The 25,882-nt window shown below is 36.0% G+C and overlaps 1 protein-coding gene across 2 annotated transcripts; it reads right to left on the reverse strand.

Annotated features, from left to right (window-relative positions):
* Positions 1-895: 895 nt before the first annotated feature.
* LOC132117094 (tumor necrosis factor receptor superfamily member 10B-like) lies at positions 896-25,882 on the reverse strand. 2 transcript variants are annotated; one of them, XM_059526154.1, is made up of 10 exons: positions 25,639-25,882; positions 10,415-10,568; positions 7,968-8,096; positions 5,647-5,758; positions 5,223-5,344; positions 4,996-5,079; positions 4,725-4,762; positions 4,251-4,550; positions 4,011-4,047; positions 896-3,223 (listed from the first exon to the last, which is right to left on the reverse strand). In XM_059526154.1, the coding sequence occupies exons 1-10, from the start codon at positions 25,666-25,668 to the stop codon at positions 2,934-2,936; spliced, it is 1,296 nt and encodes a 431-aa protein (XP_059382137.1). In that variant the 5' UTR covers positions 25,669-25,882; the 3' UTR covers positions 896-2,933. The 2 variants fall into 2 exon arrangements, with proteins under 2 accessions (XP_059382137.1, XP_059382136.1); XM_059526153.1 differs by having other exon boundaries at positions 4,996-5,082; positions 25,639-25,881.

Below are 25,882 nucleotides of genomic sequence, written 5' to 3' on the forward strand. Positions count from 1 at the left end.
TTCCTAGATCGTGGTAAATATTTTTCAGCTAAATTAGATTTGTAGAATATGCATCTCATTCATTATTTTCTGTGTGAAATCTGCTTTTAATGCCAGTTTGTGGAGAGCAGCAGTAAAGATTATTTGATTATTGTTTGGCTGTGTTTTTATGTCTCATATCCAGGAGTGTGTCCAGCCTCTTGCCTCAGGGAATGTGGATTCTGTCTCCATGGGTGGGCCCAAAGCATACTGGAAGTTCAGCAGGAGCCTGCAGAGATGTTTGGAGATCCCCAGCTGAGTGCGGAGGACATACTCTCCATAAAGCCTTACAACTCGGATTATATCATGACATCTGTAGAGTTTGCTACAGGCAAGATTTCACTATTCAGCAACCTGGAGATAGAGATTACATACAGAATGGCTGGCAGAACATGCATTTGGAACCTTGATACCTCATCTCATCATACTATCAGCATCATTACTATAATCATATTTTGAGAGATTGTTCGGATATTTTTCTATTGCAATGCATATAAAAATAACTCTTAAGATGATTTTGTCACTGTATTTTGTAAAATTGCTGTTTATTTTGATGTTTCATGTTAAGTCTCAATATGTCACTGCATACCATTCTCTTTTATGAAACATTGTTTTTTTTTTATCTCAGTATGTGGCTCTAAATTCCATGTTCAGTTAATTTCAGAGTAAATTCTTTAGTATTAGGCTATACAGTATTATAATAAAATACATTAATAAAAAAAGTTATTTTTAAAAGATAAAGGGATTGATTGCAAAATTGCTTAGAAATTATTAGTATATAATAAATATTAAACACAATAACGCCATTAAAAAAATAAAAACATACATTTCTTTCTTGGACTTCTGATGGATGAACTTGCCACAGAAACTTTTTTTTTCTTCTTTATTTTAAAACAAACATTCACAAAACAATTTTGCAACAGCAAACATTTTACATTCATAAACGAGCAAACAATTGTCTAAGGGGAAAAAAAAGATACAAAACTTCTACTCATAGAGAGATATTGAGAAAATGAAGCAAGAGTGAGCACTGAGGCATGCCTCTGTGTTAGGCGTCAAGGCAGGAACAACGTGGAGTTGCTATAAAAAATTATTTTTATAAAAAAACTCAGAGAACTGCTCAGAGGTAAAATCTCCTGCACCTACATCTGAAGAGACACTAAATGTTAAATTCAGTGCAAAAGGATGGAAGATGTCTAGAAAAGGCTGTGAAGATGTGGAAAAAAAATCCCTTGAAATTGATGCAGGTTTTTCTCTTGCTATTCAACTCTATGTCAATAGGTGGCAGTGCCTGCACTGAACGATAGCTCTACAATTTCATAATTACATGGGGAAGGCAGGGGGAGCCATTTTGTTCTGAACTCATTTTAGCTTTAACTCCAACGAGTCTGTTATAAGGTGAAGCTGGTCTGAGATCGGTTCTGAAAATATATTTCATACACTGATACAGCTACATAGCTATACAGCCGAGTCAGACGTCGCAGTTCATTTACTGCTACATAAATGAATTAAGAAGCCATGTTTATTTAGATAATATCTATTCTGCTTGTTCATTTTAAATTTCAATTTGTTCCTTCGGTTGGGTTTTTAGGCAGTACCCATTAGATTGTGCTCTTAGGGCTTCCATAAATATATATCTATTAGTTTCATTTAATAGAGTTCTTGACAATTATTTACATACTAGACAAAAGGCAATTAAACTAAGTAGTTTGTGGATGAACATAAATTTCCTTCATCTTTTAACTATCTAAAACACGTACCTGTGCACTACCGCATATAAAACAAGAACAGAGAGAAGAAGTTTGAAATGCCTCCTTATCCTTAATATTAGTTCAACCCGTGGAACAACGTTAATGGACAACACCATTAGTTGGGAACATAAAATCCACAGCGAAGGACACGTTTTGTGATTCATATAAAAGAAATGATGTGTCTGTAGTAGGCGACACACTCGGGGTAAATGCAGAAACGCCTTAGCTACAGAAAACTATTTGAAGATGGCACTAAATCTGCTTGTGAAAGGACCAGAAGGATTTGTCTGTTGAACATCTCAGTCACAAAGCCTGAAAGGCGATAAATTCTTCAGGAACACTTACTGTAGATGAATATTGGTAACCGGTATAAATAATAATTTGTATAAACAAAACAAATAAATACATCACTTAATTAAATATAAACGAGGAAAACGGAACAGGCAAGAAAGGTCGAGAAGGTTGAAAAACATCTCATCCTCGCACCAAACAGATGAAGAAGGGTCACCTTTCACAGACTGGTAGAATTCAGGGGCAGCTTGACTATGAGATATTCTGGAATAACCCCTCCAAAAAAACATGAAGAACCATGTTCTGAACTTCAATTGAAACCCTAAACTGTTGACATACGTCTGAAATCCAAAACTCATCCTGAACCAAGTTCTAAACTCATCTTGAAGCATATTTGTTCATTTGTAACAGAGTTTAACAAGGTTTGAAGCTAAGAATAGAAGTGATTCACTGCAGAAATATGACTACATGTAGTGTGAATCTTGTGAACATCTTCCGATTGTGCCTGTCAGTACTAAATACACTTGTTTTAGTTTGAACATTTGGCTTAATGACATCTATATGTAGGCTTTGGACCAACCTGTAGTTTAAAAGCCTGAGGCCAGTGCATCAAGTAACAATACAATGCACGGTTGAGAGGGAACACATCGCCCTCTGCTGCTAGCCAGTGTAAATCCTCAAAAAAGGTTCAGTGTTGGCTTCTAAACCCAACATGGGCGCTACAGAGTGGTGCTTCTCCAAAGTCTCCATAACAGGACATCAAGTTCATGCCATGAGACCCACAGACCCACTGGGGAGAAATCATAATGAATTTACACCTCTCCATTACTTAGTTCTTGTACTCAACAAATAATCTGCAGTCTTGAAGAGACATCACTCATATTTGTAGTAGCCTCGCTCAACAGCCTTGGAGGTGATGTGTTCTGCTGAATACCGCTGGTCCAGGTCTAGCAGAGCCTGTAGCAATGTGTTGATGTTTGCCCGCAGGCCCTCTTTCTGCATCCAAACCCGCAGTAGTTCATAGACTTTGTCCACAGGGTGCTGCGATTCGGCCACCTTTATGGAGTTGTCGCTCACGCCGATGCTACGGAAAAACTTGTTGTGGTACCGCACATCCAGGGTGTCAAACAGGTCGAAACTCTTGCTTAGAGACTCCTCCTCACCTATTAAATCAGAGCAATAAGACTTCAGAACATTTCTAATGGCTCTATTGGAATATGAACTTGAAAAGAACCAATTATATTAATGAAAAGGGTGCGTTCTGTACTTCTAATTAGGGTTAAGATTAATTCAAATACAGAATTAGATGAATAATTATTTTAAACACGGATGCACAAATTAATCAAAAGTTACACTCATGGCATTTATTTAAGATTTTCTATTTCAAATAAATGCTTTTCTTTTAATCCTTTTATTTAAAGAATCCTGAAAATCCTATGACAGTTTCTACAAAACTAAAGCATCACAGCTCCTTTCAACACTGATATTATTGTTTCTTGAGCAACAAATCAGCTTTAACGTCGCAGGAATAAATTACATTTTAAAATAGAAACTTGTTATTTGAAATTGTTATAATATTTCACAGTATTACTGTTTTTATTGTATTTTTGATCAAATAAATGCAGCCTTGGTGAGCATAATAGACTTATTTAATTTTTTTGTTTAATCTGACCAACCCAAAACCATTTGAATGTTATCTTTTTTACATTTTTCTTTCGATTCCATTATTGTTTTTAGAACATTTGTGCACTTAAGAAAAACAGAAAGAAAATAAACAAACAACATCTTTCTATTGCCCTCTGCTAATTAATCTTTTTACAAAGAAGTCTAAAGTCACAAACCGCAACAGTGATGTCTGGCCACATTTACTCAATATAAACCAAGAAATGTTGTTGTCATGTTGCAGTTATGTATTCTTAAAAAACTTTGTCTGAGAGAATTATATCTTACCAAGTAATGGAACAAGTCTCCTGGGAGGACCATCATCCTATAAAAAAAAAAAAAAAAGAAGAAGAAGAAATCAGGTTTAGCAATGTTGTGTTTTTAGTACATTTTTTGTAAATTAAGATTTCTGCTTGGGAACTTTCCACACATTTGAAGGCACTATCTTGGCATTTTACTGTGGTAAAATTTGATGGTTAATGACTGTGATTGATCCAAAAAGTGTGATTGGTCCCAATTCTTACTAACCCGTGCCCATGGCTCTGTAACTGTCTCCGTCTGTCTCAGGGCTGAGGGACTCGGTTGTGGCGATTCCTCATTGTAGACTTGAGGAGGGAGGGCAGATAGACTGGTTTGGGAAGAGCTGGTAGTGTTTGGCAAGCTGTCGCCCAATCCCCGGTCCTCATCCTCCACTGGTATGCTCTTGGTGCCAGTTTCCTGCGTTACTTGTGTCAACAAGGGATGGGACTCTGAGCGTTTCCCCTCTTCCCTCTCTAATACAGCATTGCGGCTGTTCTCTTGGTCCTCTTCCGATCTTGAACGCTCATCCTAAGTGACGTCAAGAACAACAAAAATGTATTTATTTTATATCATTTAATTAATAAAATAATTGTATATTTCTTTTTTAAAGTTAAATTCACATTTATTTGCAGCATCAGAATAATATTAACCTAATTCATCTAACGAATCAAAATAATGCATAAAAAGCCAAAAAACACTTACAATAGGAACCTTCACTTCTTCACAATCACCAGGAGGGTCTGAAATAAAATTGATAGCAAATAGGCCCATAATAAATATGTATTTAAAGCAGTTTCAATAGAAGTACATTTGATTCTCTACAGATCTATGCCATAATACTATGACGGCATTAATTGTTGTACAATGTGCTATGATTGTTTATAAAAGTCTTCATATACTTCTTATACATATATAACAACCGACACTGCAGTGTTATTAAATACAAGGATTAAAAAAAGTATTTTTAACATACCGACTGTTCGATGTTGGCGTCTCTTACGGAGGAAAAACATTCCAACTGCAATTATTCCAATCAGTACTAAAACTGATATACCAACTGCTGAAAAATAAAAGAAGATTGAATAAAATATTTCCTTCTGTACATGATTGCATGATACAGTGTTATTAATGTCAAGTTTGAGCCACTTACATTCTGACTTAAGTTAATTTTGGATTTTCGTATGCATATGCCTGCCTTACCTGTGGTAACAGTGTTATTTGATGCCGAAGGCTTGTCTGTTGGCTGAGGAGAGCTTTTCTTCCTGCACTTTATATTTGATGTTGCAGTGCAGCTGGTCACTTCTTCCTCATCAGTTTTGCACCTGCAAAACCACAGTCAAAATTATGCTTTTTAGAAAAGGTCTGAGGCCAAAGGCCTAAAATAGGAGTCTTTAAATGATTGTCATTATGAATAGCACAGTAATAGCCTCAGGGGTTAAAGGTGGAGAGAGTGAATCAGTGGGAAAGGGATCTGACTCATTGGATTTGGAGATCTAAAGCAGAGGCTGGGGCTGAAGGGTTAAGAGAATAGAGGGTGGGAGTGTCAGAGCTTTCATCTGGGTGTTGTGCTTAAGATCAGAGGTCAAATGGGAAGAGCACGTTCCAGAGGAAAGGAGGAACTCACTTGGCGCATTTCTTGCACACTTCACAGGGCTCGTCCGGGAGGCAGAAGGTACCGGGTTTGCATTCACACTTGGTGTTGCTTGTTCTGGTGCATTCTGCAACCATGATTTGATCTGTTAAAGGAGGAAGAGAAGCAAAAAAGTGAGGGAGGGAAGGATGAAGAAAGTGGGAGAGAAACAATGGACCTAATGGTCTTTGCCTCAGCAAACAGTTCAAATGCATGGAACACATATGAATGCTGGATCAATACAGATTTGATTCAGATTCAGGGAGAATTATTTAGTGTTTATCTGTTACTACTAACATTAGCCTCCGAGAACAGCTGGAAAAGAAAGAAAGTCTTAACACACAATGTAAGTGTGAACTGAATGATTGCATCAATCCAGATGCTACAAGAATAATCCAGAGCTAGATTTAATCCATATCTAGATAAAAAAAACAAAAAAAACATTCTATATACACTATCGTTTCAACTAGGCTAGCACCTGTCTCAGAGAAAATACTAAATGTACCTCTGAAGGGTTAATGTCTGCATACTGTAAATGCAGATCCTAGATTTAATCCAAATTTAGAAAAATAATAAAATGTAAGCATTTTAAAATCAATATCTGCCTCAGAAAACAGTAAATGCGCACCTCTACAAGGTAAAATGAATTATACATTTCATATAATCGAGATTCAATCCAAATTTACATAAAAACAAGAATCACAGTATTATTGCTAAAGCTAATCTCTAAACCATCTTAATTCAATTTATGCATTTCATATCTTGATCCAGGTTCAGTCATATATATATATATATATATATATATATATATATATATATATATATATATATATATATATATATATATATATATATATATATATATATATATATTATATATATATATATATATATATATATATATATATATATATATATATATATATAATTTTGTTGTTAAACCCAATTTCTAAGACATCTGAAATGCACCTCTGCAGGGTAAAATAAGATATTTACATTTTGGATAAATCCAGAACCTGATCCAGATTCAGTCCAAAACTGGATGAAAAAAAAAGAAAGAAAATCATTCAGTGTTTAAATGAATGATTGGACAAATGTTCAATCAATACAGATCCAGTTTAAGTCCAGAATCAGAGTCACTTGACATTTAGTACAACAAATACCTGCCTCAGAGAATGCAGATATTGCATGGAAAGAACTGCATGGAAAGTCTTAATCAACACACCCTCGTGACTCAGCAAGCAGAAGGGCTAACCTGGGAGTGATTGTGCAAAAATGATATCGAACAAGACACCACATGATACAGGCATGCCCTGCATCATCCTAAAACACAAGCATATACACAAACCCGGACAAGATACACAAAGGTGTGCTTAAACTAGAGGATGGATCAGTCTTTCATACACACACAAATGGCTAGTGAAAGAACAGAGGAGTGGGGCCACACCCAGGACGTGTAACATTAGGAGATCAGATTCCCAGGAGCGAGGTGTCCAGCACAGGAAACACTAGACTCTACTCTATTCATGGGGCCTGCTTATGTCCCTGTCCTCTTGAGAATCCTATAGGAGGCTCATTGTCTAAACGGGCGAGCGAGATTTTGTTTATACGAACATGTAGTGTTTACAACAGAGTTTGGATCTGAACATGCAGTAGGGTCCTGTGGGAAAGAGTGTTTAGGTAAATCAAATGATTTAATAAACGGTAAATGTGGCTGTCCAATCAAAATAAACAGCACTTTAATGGATGGCTTTGACTTCATAGGAACCAGAGACATACTAAATAGCTTTGCAGAAGAACGGGCTGTCACAGCAGAGATTTCTGTGATGGGTTCAACGTGCTTTAGATGTTCCGTCTCACTTGGAGATCACTGTATGCCGCACATTTTTCCATCCTGTTCAAAAGCGATTCTGAATTTTTGTTTTTTCTAATTTATGTTTTCCGACTGCATATTCAGAAGTTAATTGTTTGTCCAGTAGTCACCAGCGATGGTTTGCGTTGCTACCTTCCCAGAATGCCAAGGACCATGTGTGTTCCATTATTCATTCGAGATGTATAAATTTTACATTCCTGAGTGCTCTGCTTCTCTGGAGAGTCAGTGCAGACTACAGATGGCGGTCTACTGGAAAACTCAACAATCAATTACAAAAGCAGAGGGTTGAGATTTCTGTACCTCCAAGTGCCAGTCACCAGCCTGACTCATAAACACTTACTTTAAACAACTATAAGAGAAAGATCTGGCCTTGCCTTTTACAAACATCTAATTGTGATTTTGACTAAATGGCTGGTTTGGAGAGGAGAGTGGAGATTGTTACCTCTGTGGCACTGGCTGCACTGCAGACACTGATCCATGCCCGTGGGGTGTTCGGCATACGTGCCCCTCTCACATGGAGCACAAATGCCCTTCTCCTGGTCACTGCTACACTTTTGTTTCACATAAGTGCCTGTGAATGGAAAAAACAATGTGACAGACATTAGATCTAAAGTATTTGGAGAAAAAAAAAAAAAGCAGGTATATAGGTAAATAGGAACCAGTTTGTGTTTAAAATCAAACTCATTTAAAGTAACTGAATAATTAAGACCACAGAATGTAACATTTGGCCAAAGATTTTCCTTGGTGTGTGTGTGTGTATATATATATATATATATATATATATATATATATATATATATATATATATATATATATATATATATATATATATATATATATATATATATATATATATATATGCAGACACTAGGGGTGGCACGGTTCAACTTTTTGACGGTTCGGTTAGTTTCACGGTTTTAGAGTCGCGGTTTTCAGTACAGTTCAGTATGTCCTATGTTTATGGAAAAACTATACTTTCTAATAAAAAAAGAAGAATATTCTATCCAACTACAAGCAACAGCACAAATAAATATAATAAAGTAAAGATACAAACAATAAACAGTGATTTTCAGTTTTTTTTTTTTTTAAGCAGGTCTAGCATAAGTTTTTAAGTACAGAAATGGAATAAAGTAATCAAATGTAAAACAGCATTGCATATTGGACTGTATAAATTAAAGATTAATCTTTATTAAAGTTATAAAAGCTTTTTAATCAAGAGCAGTGAGTGATTTCTTTGTTGTTGCTGTTCGATTAATATAAAGACTGTCACTTTAAGAGAATGCACAGATCCAGTAGCATACGTTCAGCCGTCTACTGTAGGATACTTACCAAGACGGTCATTTTTATATATAAATATTTTTTTTGTGTGAATTTGTCCATTTAAACACTACTTCAGAGAGAGCTTATATTTGCGCGCTCTGAGGCGCGGGTTTGCGCGCATGCACAAATCTTCTCACTGTGCGCGCTCGAGCTCGACTCCTTTGGCTCTTAAATGTTTAAACTGATAAAACTTAAATGAGTTTAGTTTAAACGCATATTAACGTGTGCTGTTCAGGTCTCATCTGTGCGCGCCCACTATCAGCACCCGGGTGATGACGGAATAAATGACTGCTCATATTCCAGCAGTAATTCACATTGATCAAGAGTGAATTGTTTGTCCAGGTTTTTTTTTTTTTCTTTCTCATCGCTATTGTTGTAATGTCTGGGAATCCAGAATGCGCATCCATCAACAGAAACATATTAGTTGAACCCAATTTGTTTTACGTGCTATTTATAACAAACCATCAAACCATACAGATGCTTTGTCAGATTTAAAAATTGAACCGCGGTCCCAGCGCGTGCCGAACCGTGTGGGGTGAACCGAACGGTTCAGATTTTTTTCAGCGAACCGTGCCACCCCTAGCAGACACCAATGATCTAGTATTAAAATTTTACTTGGCATTACTCACAATAAAAATGCATCAAGTAAAATACATTAATTAACCTTTTTCCCCCAATAAGACCACAGAATACAACATTTAGTCGAAGATGTTTTATGCAATTTTGAATCCTGTTTAAAATACATGCCACCTTTTTGTCAGTATTAAATTTTATATATATATATATATATATATTCTGACACCAATTATCCATTATTAAATGAATGATTTGCATTTCTCATGAAAAAAAAAAATTAAACTTTCTTTTCAAGAATCTATTCTTAAGTGTATTCATGCCATTATTTGTATATAATATATATATATAAAATTATCTCATATTTTCAGTTTTATATGGTTTTACCATGGTAATGAGAAACCATCCTCAGATTATCATGGGCTTATTAGACAAACTATACAAAATGAACAGTTTTATTACATTCCACATATTCTCACTGTAATTCCCAACACTATATTTCCAAATTGTATATTTTGTGTTTAATTCCCATCAGGCGGTTTGGTGATTTAAGCTGCTCTTCATGTGTGCTTTATGTTTGCAGAGAGCGAAACACAGGTCTCCATTCCTTTCATTCTAGATCTCCAAACACCTCCTTCGACACAAACCTTACAATATCTCTTAACAGACACATCTCTATGGTTAACAAGAGTTTTACAAATAAGAACGCTGAGTTTTAGGCTACTGAAGACTGTTCTATAAAATAATCATTTGTTCCTGTTCAAATTTTCATCAGAGAAAAATACTCTTAATAGCAACACTGACAGATGCCTAATTTGTCAGTGCCTAATCAACATAGCCTGGAAAGCAATTTTAAACATCTTGAAAACCAGTGTATGCTTTAATTTACTTTGCTTTGAGCGAGTTGAGTCATTTGTGTTTACAATACTGGCCTTTACAAGGGAAGTTCTCACGGTTTGAAGGGAACGTCAGAGATGGATTTTCACTGCTACTTACCAGCTTCACAGTTCTTGCAGCAGAAGCCGATGTGAGGGTATTCATGGTTCTCCATGCAGTTCAGCTGTCTGGCCGTGCGGTTCTGGAGGTCTCCTGCAAACCCAAGCTCTGCCGATCCATGACCCACATGAATCAAAGAAACGATAATAATGACCTAGAAATATGAGAGAGAGATTTTTCAATTTGCATTCATGTATCCCAGTTGGTACTTGGAAATATTTTGGTTTTTCTTTTGTTAAATCGGAAAAAAAGACAAATATTAGGATTAGGTTAGTTAGTACTAGATTAATATATTTATCATATTGAATGAATTTTGTAAACACATTGATGCATTCCGTTACTAAAAAAACAATTACTTAAAAATAAATCATAAAACTAATTAGAAATACAGTTAAATTAAACTACTACAGTCATAAGCACTTCAGACACGTCAGATTCTCTTGTTAACATTACAAATATCACAGGCTGCAAGGGACTTGTTAAATGTTTTATCTAAATTGAATTAATAATTCATTGCAGTTGCTGCTAATGAAAAGGTATTTGAGCTTTACTTATGGGGCTGTGGAGGCACACAAGAAAAAAAAAAAAGTCTGGGAAGAACAGCAGATAAGAGGTTTCTCGAAGAGAAATACCAGTTTTATACTTTCACACGGCTGCAGTCGTGCTCTTTCACACACATTTAGTCTTTCTTTCTCAGTTCCAGAGGCAAACAGAGAGGTATTCTGAGTTCTCATAGCTGACCTTGTGCGAACAATCTAGCATTTAATTCAAACCATCTGATGTGCACATCTGCAGAGCAAAGCAAATTAACAGAGCAGGAGAGAGTCTTTTCCTGGACCCAAACAAAACAACCTACCCTGACAAAACGCACATACACAGAACTCTACATGTGCTTTGGGATCCATGGAAATAGCAGTAAACGTCTAAAAAACTATTTCTTAAATGGTGGGAAGAAAGTAAGTTGACAAGGTCACTGACAACAGTGTGAAACAATGCTAAATGCAAATGAAAAGCAACTAATTATATAATTATAAATATCTAGGAAAGGGGAAAACAAAACAAGTCAAACAACAAAAGCATGCAAATAAACTCAACAGTCATTTGGACAATTCTTATGATTTATTAGTTTAATTAACCATTCATTAAACTCGAGTTTGTTGAATCCATTGAATAAACTACATCAGTGGTAGGAACTGAATCAATCTACTGTAACTCAATTGATTCTACCTTTTTTGTACTTTGGGTTTCATTTCAACAAGTTTTTATTACCATTAAAGGCTTACTGTCCATATGACAATGCATATTTAAAACTGCACGTGTACAACAGATAGTCTAATAAACATGTATTATGCATGCTGCCCTGTAGCAAAACTGCATGGTAATTTTAAACTCTTACAGGTACAGTAGCAAAAACAGTCTGATGAACTGGAACACAGTCTGGGGAAAATGGTCATGTAAAACTAAATTAGTTTTGCTGCAAGAAACCTTAACTAACATTATAAGTGGACTTTAAGGGGGAAATGCTACAAAAGTGCTTTTTTTAACATCAAATACGGCACTATAAACAAATGTTCCCAATGCTGGTCAATGGCCAGTCAGTTCGGTATCTCTGTCTTTTTGTCTCAGAGGATAATGGGAAATGTAGGCCGATAGATGGAGCCGGTGGTGTAGAGTTGCCACTGAGGTGTATGGCTGTGGTGTTGTGTGTCTGGGAGAATTTGGGTCATTTGAAGTGGCTGCTCTAAAGTGTGTTGTTTAGTCGTAAATGAGGCCTTCTCATTGTGACATGCTGAAAAGAGGGAGAAGAAAGAAGGGGTGCCTCAGGGACCGAGTAAAGTGCTCGTCTGAAGTAGAAGACCCCTGCTCCGCATGCATAGTCCATACAGAGCTGCTGTTGACTCCCCCCCACACACACACACACACATCTCTGTCTGCTCACAATGACCCCCAAATATCTCTTCTTTTCTCTCATTTGACTTACTTACACACATTCACATACAAAGAAAGTATGAAAAGCAACCACCCCATCACAATCCTTTTCTTCTTTAACACTCATACATAGAAAGAACAACCCTTGCCTCTACTTCTTTCTATCTCCCACACACATTGGCCTTCTTTGAACATGTCTGTTAGACACTCATTCACCATATGGATGTGCTCCGATACACACACACACACACCTCTTTTTCTCTTGAACAATTTGCATGTAACTGAAACTTCACGACTCTATCTGGAGAGTAGGATTGTGCTGCTTTTCTCAGTAGTATAATATAATATAAATATAATTTTGTCATTTAAACTGCTAAATTGTATCAGATAGTAATAAAAGATGGTAAACTTATAAAATCACAGCTTGATGTACTAATCTTTTAGGAGAGCAGTTTTGCTTTATGATGCTGGTTGGAAATTCACACAAAAGTGAACTAATGAAACCAAACACTGAACTATTTTAATATGATTAACCATTGTTTACCAATATAATGAATGAGCACTGTTGTTTCTCAGGGCAGGCCAAGTTGAATGGTTTGAATGGTTGTTGATATATAAATACGGAAGTTCGCATTTTAATATGCTCATAAATATGCAGGATGTGACAATCATGCTGAATTCTGAATGACCTATTTTTGTAGCTGTGTTTGCAAAAGAATAATGCACTGTATATTATTTGTGAAAAGTGTAAATGAAACAGTAAAGATTATAATAATAGCATGCTTCATTGTTGTCTCAAATGATGACACTGAATACTTAAAAATACCATCTAAAGTCTTTTTGAATTAAAACATTAACTGAAGACCATTCGAATAAAGAGCCGATAAAAATGATCATAATACATTTTTAAAAATGTTACTCATGCTCATTTATTAAAATTATTACAATTTTAAATATATTTAAATATATTTTACAATGTAATTTACGCTTGTGATTAGGGCTGCACGATGTGTCATTTAAGCATCGATATCGTGATGTACGAATCCACGATAGTCACATCGAAGGATGTGCGATGTAGGTTGTTGTAGTTGATCCGTTATTCATTAACTGTACGGGCCAGCTGCTCCCCGGCCCTTGACGAATGTGATTCGCGGATTAATTGCACAGCTTAACCATCATAGAGTGAGCGAGAGAGAGTGCGCGTGAGAGAGAGCGAGAGAGAGAGAGAGAGAGCGCGTGAGAGATAGAGAGAGAGAGCGCACGCGCGCGAGAGAGAGAGGGCCCCGGCCTCACGCTCACCGTCTTCAAACAACACGAGCGCTGTCTTGCTCTCTCTTCCTCGTGCAAATTAATCAATGACACGATAGTGTCGATGTTTAAATCATTTAAAATGAGAAAGTAAGTGAGCTCACCCCATTTTTGTTTGTAAGAAACAATTTGATTAGATTTCATATCGCAATATATATAGCAGAAAAATAAAATATTGTAATGTCATTTTTTCCCAATATCGTGCATCCCTACTTGTGATTGCAAAGCTATATTACAAATTTGCCATTATTCCACATGATCCTTCAGAAATATTTCTAATATGCTTATTTGGTTCCCAAGAAACATTTCTTTTTAATTTCAATGTTGGAAACAGCCACTTTCTTTTTTGGACACCATCATTCTTTTTAGGGTTTATGAATGAATAGAAAGTTCAAGAGAACTGTTTCTAGATGTATTAGCGGATACTTTTGATCAATTGAATACATGTTCATATTGTAATAAAAAAATAATTTTTAAAGGAAGTGTAAGTGTTGAGTGCATTGTATTGTGGGACTATACCATGCAGTACTGTACTTATAAAACACTTTTTTTTTTGTGCAAATCTTCTTCACATTCTATGCATGCCAAAAATTGCATGCTGCATACTACACAGCAAAAGTAGCATGCTATACAGTAGTCTTTAATTTAATTCCTTTCACTGTTTAGTCAGTAAGTTAAGCTACATTGCCGGTGACAAACTGCAACAGCAAAATTTAAATTTCAAATGTTGACAGTGTAATATTATGTACTAAAATTTGTAGAATAGCAACAGGGTTTCCAAAACAGTAGAGCAATCAGAGAAGACATACCGCAGAGGAGAACAGCAGAATGCTACTTGTAAACTAGTATCAAATAGAGCCGAACAGCTGCATTAAGACACCAGAGGACCAGGGGTATTAGAGAATATGGTGATACATGCTATAGTGTGCAAAACAACCAGTAAAACAAGGGTCTCAACAAATACCGCATTGTCAAACCACAGATTGGAACGCTAATCCATCTTTAATGGCTGAAATATCACAACGGCCGCAGTAAATCAACTCAAAAACAGAGCAGAGACTCAATTCGGGCTTGGAGATGCAATGTTTGGAACTCGGAGGAGGGTACAATGATCTTCTTGTTGGAAGACGGATTGAGTCTATCAGCCGCAAGGGGAATCGAGATGCCATTGAGTGTCCACACAGACAGTAAAACCACTTGAGACAATGAAATTAGTGCGGGCGAACCGAATGCATGTGTGAGAGTTTCTTGAGCGAGTATGTGTGTGTGTGTGTTGGAGGGAAGTCTGAGACTAACTTTGGCTCCAGTGAAGCTCTCTGGATGTCAGCCATGCCTTGTTGTTCTAAGGGAGTTTCCTGGATTGAGCAGCGCTGTCGAGCCACACTCTCTCCGCGCTCACGTCAGACTTTCCACAGACGTTCACATGCACACACACGCACAATCGCACCATTTAGACGCAGCCGCCGGGAGGTGGGGTCAGAGAGCGACGGCTATGGAGCGCTGAAGGAATTTGAAAAGAAAAGGAGAAGGGGGAAAGATACAAAAGACGGAGTGTGAGAGAAGCCCAGAAATGGCGCAAAACGTAGGGAAGGCGAATGGGAAGGCATGGCAGCGAGGAACGACTAGTGAAAGAAGAGACATTCTTGACTCTGGACACACTGAAACCATTCAGACGAGTCGAACATTAAAAGGCACACTAATGAGCTACAGTACTCGCTCTTTTACACCCAAACACACACATATACCGCAAAGACTGAATTTTCCCAGACGGGATGAAAAGCACACGTATCAGTTGCTGCAGCCTGAAAAATTAGTAGCTGCATTAATATCCGACACCTGTTCCGGACCTCCTCGGCACATGCAAACCCATCTGGGTCAAAGTTCGCTGATTTACCAATGACATCACCCACTAATGACAGTGGAGCCTGTCTGACAGACATCTATGCCAAGCGCTTGTTAAAAAGCTGTCAAACTTTTTCCTGACTGTGTTTGTGTGTGTGTGAATGCTATGGAAACTCCACGTCTCCATGGAGACACGTCTGATCCCAGGACAGGTGGTGTTTTTTTGTTTTTTACTTTAGAGAAGCACGGATGGGGAGACTGTTAGGGCAGTGACATCACTTCCTGTGTCTGCACATTCCAGATCTGGTGAATCACTGGATACAAATGCTGCACTAGAACTAACTTGTCAGCTTTCTTGCTGACAGCTCATAGTGAAACTATTAACAAACAAGGAACATTACACATTAGACGTCATGACTTACTGAAGTGGAAAAAAAATGTTTTGATGTGCTTCTGCAATTATAGCCACACCTTCAGAAGATTTTAGTAACAAATACAGTTAGTTCCTTGTTGCTTAGACCTCAAAACAACCTATTTTTAAGCATATCTAAAAATAAATAAATAAAAAACTATCTTAATTTTCACTGACCTTGACACAAAATACAAATAATTGTATTACGAATATTAAATGTATAATATATATATATATATATATATATATTTTTTTTTTTTTTTTTACTATAATTTAATTACAATTTTATTTTTTATACAATTTAATATCTTTTATTTTTAATTTCTCATTGTAATATTTAATTTGACTTTTTTCTCTCCACACACATTTAGTTTTTTCTTCTTGATCAAATGATAAGTTTTATTTATAAAGACAGCTGTTTTCAGAAAGACAGCAATAAAATAAAAAATAATGACAGCATGCATAGCATAACATTATTAATGTGTGTACTTAAGATAGTAATAAATTAAAAACAATAATAATAATAAAATCCAATATAGTGCTGACTCTATTGTGCAAGTCCGTTTCATAAATCGACCAGAACTCACTTACATTGGCCTTATTTTTGAGCCCTAAACTAGTTTCTTCAGTATAAAAGAATTTAAAATTAATTAAAGCAGATCATGTACTTACAAAATATCTAAACTTATATTACATACATAGTCATGCTTACTTCATTGGATTTTGTGATACAAACATCCAGAAGACATCAGCACCCAAATATATACAATTTAGTAAAAACTACAATCGAATCCTGTCTGAATAATTACATGAAAAGACACATCTTATGCTAATAACTGTAACTCAAATGTTGTTTAGAAAACTAATCTCGTCTGAAAAATGCTTTTGTGGACCGGTGGTCTGGCTTTTATTAGCTAGCGCTGCTAAAAGTGAACTATTGTCTCTATTATCAGTGCTTCAAGACTATCCCGATAAACCACTGGTGAACCATGACAAAAGCGTAGCTGAGGGATGCGGGTCACCCGGTAGGCATGACCGGTTAGAACTAAGATAAGACCAGAACAAACTCAAAGCAAACTGGCTTCCGGCTTTCCCAGGCAATTCATTTATACAGAGGAAACAGCAGCGAAATCTGGTTCAGACTTCAAGGTCTGCGCTCGGTTCAAATCAAACTTGTGCATTTCAGTTATCTCACAGAACATCCTCCACAAAAAAATTTGCAGGAAACGCTCGCACACACACTCGCAGCATCCAGAGAGCCTGCGGTAGGGTTTGGCCTGTAATAGGTGGTCAGGACATAGACCAGCATGGTAACCTTAACCTCCAAGATGAGAGACTCCAAACCCACAATCACTTTGCTCTGGCAGCTCACCAACAAGGCGCGTTTGGAACGGAGGGGACGCCCTTTGCCTTCTGTCTGTGTGAATAATTGATGATTATGATGAAGATGATGTGAAGATGATGTGGAAGCAAGTTGCAGTTCAACAAAATAGCAGTATCGCAGATATCAGAAAGAAAGTTTCAATGAATGGCAGAGAAAGAATGAATAAGTTTTGTTTGAATGGCAGACCACCAAAGTAAACCTAACCGAGAGCAGTGGTCATGAGAGCTCATGAATGAACCGGTTAATGCCAGTGGCGGCATACGATTAACAACCAGAGCACACAACAGTTCAAAGAAACCTTTGGCCTGAATGAAAGCGCTAAGTGTGCTGGCTTCCTTTGCTACAGTTAAACAATTGGGTTTATAATGCTCACTGCCAGCTCTAAACTATTAGCCGAGAACATGAAATCTTCATTGTTTAAAAGTGCCTGTTATCACATGTGGACAGGCAGCTGTAAGTCTATCACTGTCACACACACACTTCTGGCAAAAACTTGGCTAGTTGACAATAGGGTCTCACAGGTTTTATTGTTTGAGGTTACAGTACGATAAGCCTGTCAGTCATTGACGTTTGTCGCGTGTGTGTACGTGTTCAATTAGGGCTACATCCGTACTACATGCTGTACAGTGCATTTCATTATGCATGATGATTGGAATTGACGGACGGACAGGAGTTTTTTCCCCCTGTACTTAAGAGATGATTATTATCAGAGCTGTCGGTTAAGTGACGACACACCATTCTTCATTATTTCCAGCGGTCCAGAACAGGAACCTTGTGGAATCATGTGCCTAAAATTATCTGCAGATTCCAGTCTTTTATGCATTATACTGAGAGGATGCACATGATGAACATGCTGCACAAAGATACAGGCTCGTCAAAAGAGTAGAATGGTTTATATGGAAAAATGCAAAGCACAGAAACATTGCAAACTTGATTTAAATGCATGGCACCTGCATGAACAATATATTACATTTTCTATTTTTAAATCGATTTATGATGGTAAAGTGGAACTTTCACTTCAGCAGTCGTGTCACATGATCCTTCAGAAATCAAGAACAATTTCTTATCATAAATGTTGAAAACATTTATTTCATGATTTTTAAGTTTATTTTTATAAATAGAAAGTTTAAAAGAACAGCATTTATTTAATATAGAAATCTTGTTATATGTTTTTACTGTCACTTTAGATCAATTTAATGCATCCTTGCAGAAGAAAACATTTTACAATTTTGTATTATATTTATTAAACAATTATACATTAGATTTATTAGTATAATATAGTATATAATACAAAATAATATATATATATAATGTTTTATTTTATATTAAACTATATTTATTAGTGTGTGTGTGTGTGTGTGTGTGTGTGTATATATATATATATATATATATATATATATATATATATATATATATATATATATATATATATCGCACCGAACACAGTGCACGAGTAACCAGCTACTCTGTTTTAGCTTTTCCGCGTCTTGTTTTTGGATGCTTTAATGTTTAAATTGACAAGCGGTAAGGCTTAAAAACACGTGAAAAAGATAAGCTTTCGTGACGATATTTATTTTATCACTAATATATATATATATATATATATATATATATATATATATATATATATATATATATATATATAATATTCATGTATTAATTATTAGTATATAATATTTAAATAACATGAATTTTTTTTATATCTCAATTTAAAAAAATATATCTCAATTTACAGGAATGAGGTCACAAACACATACAGCTCTGCAACATATGCAAAATTGCTTTCTAAAATACTGCATACTTCATCGACACCACAGCTGCCCTTTTGATGTAATACCCAAGTCACACGCATACTGAAACTTGTGAAATCTACCTAAACCACAGAACATGTGCAATCACACATACACACACACTAGCATCTTGGGTATGAGCGTGTGAAAAGCTGTACATGGCTCCTCTCGGGGAACACAGGAAACAGTCAGACAATGTGGAGGCTTCATTTGGAGTTCAGCTTCATGCTGGGCCACAGAAACACACACACACACACACACACACACACACACACACACACACACACACACACACACACACACACAAAGTCTTTAATAGGAACAAACTATGAATTTTTTGGTGACAACTAGCTGCACAATGATTTACCAAGCATCTAATCCTTCAAGTAAAGCAATACATTCTCCTAAAAGTGTTAACGTCAAGTTTCACAACTATTCCAGTTATATCACAACCCCAAACCACATAGTGAATGTTTTCGACCCGCACATTCCCCAACCTTCATCCAAACAAGTGTGATTTCTCAGTCCCGTGAAGGTAATGAGGGGGGTTTTGACCGAACCCTCAGCCTCAGAGATCAGGCGGGTGGCCTGCTGTCCTTAGTGTGCGTGGGAGGATATTAATAGGCCCAGAAAGCCACGACAGCACAGCCTTCCACATTTCAGATTTCCTGTGGCTTTTCTGTCTTCTGTTAATAAAGAGCGCAGTGAATAGCGACCAGACAGGACTGTCCTAATCTCTTTCCTTTAGAAAGAGGAAGAGAGGGTGAGAGAGACAGACAGACAAAGACAATGAAAGCAAAAAAGGAATGAAAAAAAAAATTATGATTTACAGTGCACTTCCTGTGTAAAACCACTTCTGCGGTTCTGCACAATATACGAGGTACAACCGGTGAGATAAATTAGAAGTTCACACCAACTTAACTAAAAATGTTACCATCCACATTAAAATGTCTGGCTAACAGTTTAACTCCAATTCACATTCCTTCACATTTTCTTCCCAAACAAATTTGAATGTTTTTGAATACCCTGGATAGCATGCTTCATGTCTTGCATTAATGGTTTGGGCTTCCCAAGCAGAACATCTGAACTTATTTAATAACGTTATATTCGATTTACCTAAATTGTGACGCATTTTCTTTTTTTGGCAAGTAGCGTAACTTTATTAGGTGGGACAAATGAGATAACATGCCACAGAACGAGTCAGAAAAGTTAAATCCTAACAACAGTCGGAGTAAAAAAAAAAAAAAAAAAAAAAAAAAAAAAAAAAAAAATCTACCCATCCTTGCCTAATTTAATTAGCATTAAATATTTCCATTTCTTTGCAGCTCTTTCCATGGAAACCTTAGGAGGTAAATAGCTTGACTGTGCGTCACAGATCAAAGTCCCATCCAATGAAAAGCTTTAAAGCCTGGATGACTCAGTGACTCTTCTCTTTGTACGACAGCCCCATTGATTATCAAAAACAGGTCGAACAAGTTTCAAAAGGACTTTATTGGAGATCAACAATCACCTTTGCTCTTGTCAAGTACAGTAGTTAAATGTTTAAACGACTGTATTGTTATCAAGGGAAAACATGCATCAATTACGTCAGCAATAATACAAACAACCTGGCATAAACAACCTGATTACTGAACTGATCTGAGATGAGATCAACAGAGTGGTATACTGTGTAGGATGGCATTTTAAGCTTGAAGAACATATTCCCATGACATTAGGCCAACGCCATGCTGAGTTGCCTCACTCATTAGCTAGCCTCAGCTCACTGAGCTCCCATCAGACAGAGGCTTTGTGCTGAATGCCTTTCCCATCACTCACACAAGCAGGAGGTTCAATGTCGGACGCTGGGGTTTTTTTTTTTTTGGACTGAATGCATTCTTTGACCTATTCAAGGTGAATATTAATTCAGGCATCCACAAATGTCAGCCTAAGTAATTCTAGAGATGGAAGGTGTTCAGTTAGACATGATTAAAATAAACCATTATTTATTAAATGAAAATTAAGATAAACAAACAAACAAAAAAAGAATAAAGAAATCAAAAAATAAATCAAGGTAAATTCAAATAAAAATTTGATTAATAAAATAAAAAAAAGTGGATTAGGGAGTGTGTAAAAAATATTGCATATCCTTTCATTTAATACAAGCCAGTAAATATAAAAAAAATATATTAAGTCGATCAAATATATTGAAGTATATTTAATGACATTTAAAAAAAACTGCATTCCCTTACAAAAAAAAAAAAAAAAAAAATTGTTTTAATGAAGTCAGTGCATGTTTGATTGGCCTTTAGGCTAAAATCATTATGCAAAAAAAAATAAAATAAAATACTATGGGGAAAAAAAAACTTTTTAAATAAGAGATGTAGAAATATATTTGATGAAGATACTAAATAAAATATAGGTAATACATAGGTTACATAACTATTTAGCAAAAGCCTCTAATCAGAGCACCTGAGGAATATCAATATAGTGTTGTCATTTAGTGCTTTTGTCTATTTATAGAAACCTTAACAGTTGCTCTTTGCCTCCTGACATCAATACCAAGATAAGGTTTAACATTAACACTCCCATCCACACGGCAAATGCACATGGAAAACATCTGCAAGGTGTGACCAAGCTACAAACTGACACTATTCTCCATTAGCTTAAGCGAGACATTACACCCTCATCTTATTTCCTACAAGCAAGCACACACCCTAATTCAAGCGTGGTTGCCACAGTGGCAAGTTACCCAATCTGTGATTCACCTGTGGAATCATGGGAGGAGAAGACATAAGAATAAAAGAGCGTGTGGGTGTTGTTTTCAAGGAGGAAGCATGACCAATGACTGTTCAATTTTAAATCGAACGGATGGGAAATTATTGTTGGAAGACACTGGATATGGGGTACGAGTGAACACACACACACAGAAATGCACACTATTAGTGTTTTAACTGGAGTCAATGGGGGTTGAATAGAAGGGTAGCTGAATAGCAGGTGCATTGTAATATATGTAACACATCTCCTGTTCAGTCACTGAATCTGGGTGCAGTGACCTGTAAGGTGTGGCCACCTTAGAAATAAATGAAACACTGACAGATGCCTCGTCTTTCCTTGGATGAACTAAATGGCAAATGAAATAAGCCTAACCACAAACCCACACGCTATCAAGACGCTTTCATTTCGACTGCAGATAATCTTTCATTTTTCCTCCCACTACTTGAACTTTTTAAAGCCAAACGACTTTAATACATGTCACAAGGTGGATGAATAAGCTGCAAATTTTACACATGATTTTATGACTCACATAACTGTATGATCTCTCTATTTAACATTAAGTTTAAGGTTAACATTTTTATGGATGTCTAGAATCTTAGGTCATGAAACCACCAAGTTTTTCACCATTTTTAAATAAGTGTTTGCCTTATTTATTTGAAATGGTCCTGTGCTATTTACTTTTTAACAGGTAAAACACTTTTTAAACAAATTTAAGTATTTAAGTATTTAAAAATCTAATTAATATAAGCCAAATAAATGTGTATTACTTATATTAATTGAGAGACTACATAATATTTGCACTTTTAAAATCTTATAATAATTTATATTATATAAATAAATATATATATATATATTTTTTTTTATAATATATTTTTAATACATTTTTAAAAAGCTCCAAGTATATCAATTATTAAAAGAATTAGCAAAATGCTGTTTAAAATAATTTTTGATGGTGTCAAATTGCATGAAAGTCAACATCCCTAAAGCATTTCATGTCGATTTCCCTCAGCATGACAAATAATGTATTAGCAGCATCATCACATCTACTACTCATATCATCAACATTATTTTAGCCTAAAATCACTGTGCAAAAAAATTCTCTAATTGAATATAAAACAAAACCGTATAAAATATACACATTTGAAACATTTTTAAAAGTTCCATGCATACTAATTACAAACTAAAATAAATTGAATGGAGAGTTCCCTGGAGCATTTCATGTCAACTACTCATCAACATAACAACTTTCTTGTATAATAGCCGTGAAGCTTGAGAGCAGGATAAATGTGCTTCTCATCTTAGTATAAACACTTTTGGTCCTTGTTTATTGTGTGTAATCTACAGCTTAGTCTAAGAAACAGATACCGTACGATTTCTAAAACACACACAGGCTCCCACACATTCACATCATTCTGATTACTCTGATAATGAGTGTTGCATTTAATTGCATCACGCAATCTTCTCTCTTCCTGTCTCCTTGTAAATGTGGATTCTATAAACATCTGACGGTGGAAAGTGGCTTTAAAAGGCTCCTAATGAGCAGCGGGATGTCGACTGCGCTCTGGAGTCTTTCTTGTGGATCCTGAGGTATGTAGCACATGTCCTGTTTGGATTTCAGAGCCGCTCAGAGAGATACCGTGCACACTTCCTGTCCATGCCCACACCCTGGAGAGCACACTCCGATAACATCGAAGGAGTGTGAGAGGGCAAAATAAAGTCAAGACGGGGGAGAAAGAGAGAGAAATCTGTGCACAAAGCGAAAAGAATCAACATGCATCTGTTTGTGATCCCCAGCACAAAAGGAAGAAAATGGAAAGACTTCAAGAGCAGGGACCCCTGCTTCGATTGTATGCAAAATGTTTGTGACTGTGGGTGGAAAAAAAGTATACAAAGATCTGATTCCTGTTACTGCCATCTGTGTTGACAGGAAGTTTACAGTGGGAGCCGTACGCCTCCGTCCACCCCCTCCCCATCCGCTCTCACTGGCCCAGGAATGTTTGAGCTATGCAAGACTGGCAAGGATGAGCTATCTTCATCTAGTGACCAGCCAACCAGAGCAGACCCATAACTTAGCAAAGTTTACAGCGTCCATAAACAGTCATGTTGCAAACAATCTCTGCCCTGTCATTTCAATAAACAAACATGGGCTTCTAAGGAGATTGAGTTTACCTGGGACTTATGGGAAAGAGAGGTTGTTGAGGTAACGGTTACTGTAAAGTTACTAATTAATATGGCCAACATTCCCTTTGATGATTTCATTATCTAATTTACTAATTATCTGCTTCTTTATAGGAGTATATAATTACATAATACGTGCATTTATACAAAATACACTTAAGTTCAATGCAAGAACCATCCTGTGTTTTTCAATATGCTGCTTAATGGAATGGTGTGATTTTAAGTTAAACATACACCGTGTGATCCGAGCGTGACTTTAGACTCAAGGGAAAGTTTTAAAGGTGAGTCTAGGCATTCAGTCAGTGAAGCGTTTTTATAGTGCCACTTTTGGCAGAGCAGAGCTGGAAAAACCAACAAAAGGGCAGTGAATGGCTCTTTCAATTTGGAAGCTTAACACTGGCACTTCTCTTAGAAAACCCTCACAAGGCAAGGTTCATAAGAGAAGAGAAGTCTGGGAACAGGTTTGTTTGTTTTTTTACCGGAAATTATCGATAATTGGTTAATCAGATATTTTTAACCAATATTTCCACTCTACCAACTAATATGCTACTATTTGCTGGGCCTCTAAAAACAGCACCCCAAATAGTATTTGCAAATTATTATTATAATTTATATATATATATATATATATATATATATATAATAGCCATTGATTCTTAAGTGAATAACATGCATCTTAATAAATACACATTTAAAATAAATGTATATATAAGACTGTATTGCAATTAATTTGAAATAAATATTTACTACTATTTCTAATAATCAATATAATTACTATTAATTATAAAATATTTGTAATGCATATTTTTATTGTTGAAGCCTAATGATCATTTTACTCATTATTTTTACAAATTTGAAATGAATAAGAAACTCAATCTGTATCGAAAAGTATACATAGTTAACCTGAAAAAGTTATATTGTTTAATCTCTGTAGTTCTTATTTTTTATAAAAATAAAAATCAACCTTGAAACACCACACATTATGCCTGTCTCAAAACCTAGCTAGACAGCACTTTTTGGCATTGCATTGAATGGCAGAAAATGTTGCCTACGTAGGCAACTCGCCAAGTTTTGAGACAATGTCTTTCAAAACCACACATGACTTGAATTACTTATAAAGGGTCTATTAAAAAGTTTTCTGATATTAATCATGAAATAAAAACGCAATATAAAAACATGACACCATGTTAATATTTGTAAATATTTTCGTTCTGAACTCAGAACCACAATCAAATATCTGCGGACAGTTCAGTTTGACAATGTTCATCATCGTTATCCACTTTAATTAAAGCGATAATACAAGCCTTTCACATCAGATTAAAACAGAGAAATGACTAAATTGATCGAACTGTTATTAATGAAAAAAAGAAAGAAAGAAGAAAAAAACGGGCAAGTTTTTAATAAAATACACTTGATGCGCATCGAAAAGTCTGATTGAGTAGCGCATAATCAAACACACTGGATTCGTAACATTCAGAGCGTTATGACTGTTCACACCAGGAATTCACATTCATATCCATGCTTGCGACAAACACAGACGAACGATGAAATTATCCAATACTCTGAAAGACATACACAGTTTAACAAAACTAACGTTACCCCCAACAATAAACATGAGGTTTCTTACCATGACTTTCATCGTTGTCGATTTATCCATCCTGTAAAGGATGGCGTTTTCCGACTTTTCCAGCTAACGTTACTTCTTGACTCTTTTACACTCCAGAAACAACGTTTTCAAAACAAACTATTAAAAAAAACAAAGGGACAACACAAATCAATGTATATCCGATGTTTGGCGGCCTGTCAGAACCAAATCATTTTCGACTGCTCTCTCGTGTAAACGCGGTTGGTGTAATGCGAGGCTTCTCTTA

The sequence above is a fragment of the Carassius carassius genome, chromosome 36 (assembly GCF_963082965.1).
Source record: "Carassius carassius chromosome 36, fCarCar2.1, whole genome shotgun sequence".
NCBI lineage: Eukaryota > Metazoa > Chordata > Actinopteri > Cypriniformes > Cyprinidae > Carassius > Carassius carassius.

What these genes read in the sequence shown, in the direction of transcription:
- LOC132117094 (XM_059526153.1), bottom strand. Translation starts at nt 25,668, where the DNA reads ATGGATAAATCGACAACGATGAAAGTCATG. An exon ending in GTGCAGCCAGTGCCACAGAG is followed by an intron (nt 5,759 to 7,967) that starts GTAACAATCTCC and finishes CTCCTTTAACAG; the next exon opens with ATCAAATCATGGTTGCAGAA. An exon ending in GAGACTTGTTCCATTACTTG is followed by an intron (nt 3,224 to 4,010) that starts GTAAGATATAAT and finishes CTGATTTAATAG; the next exon opens with GTGAGGAGGAGTCTCTAAGC.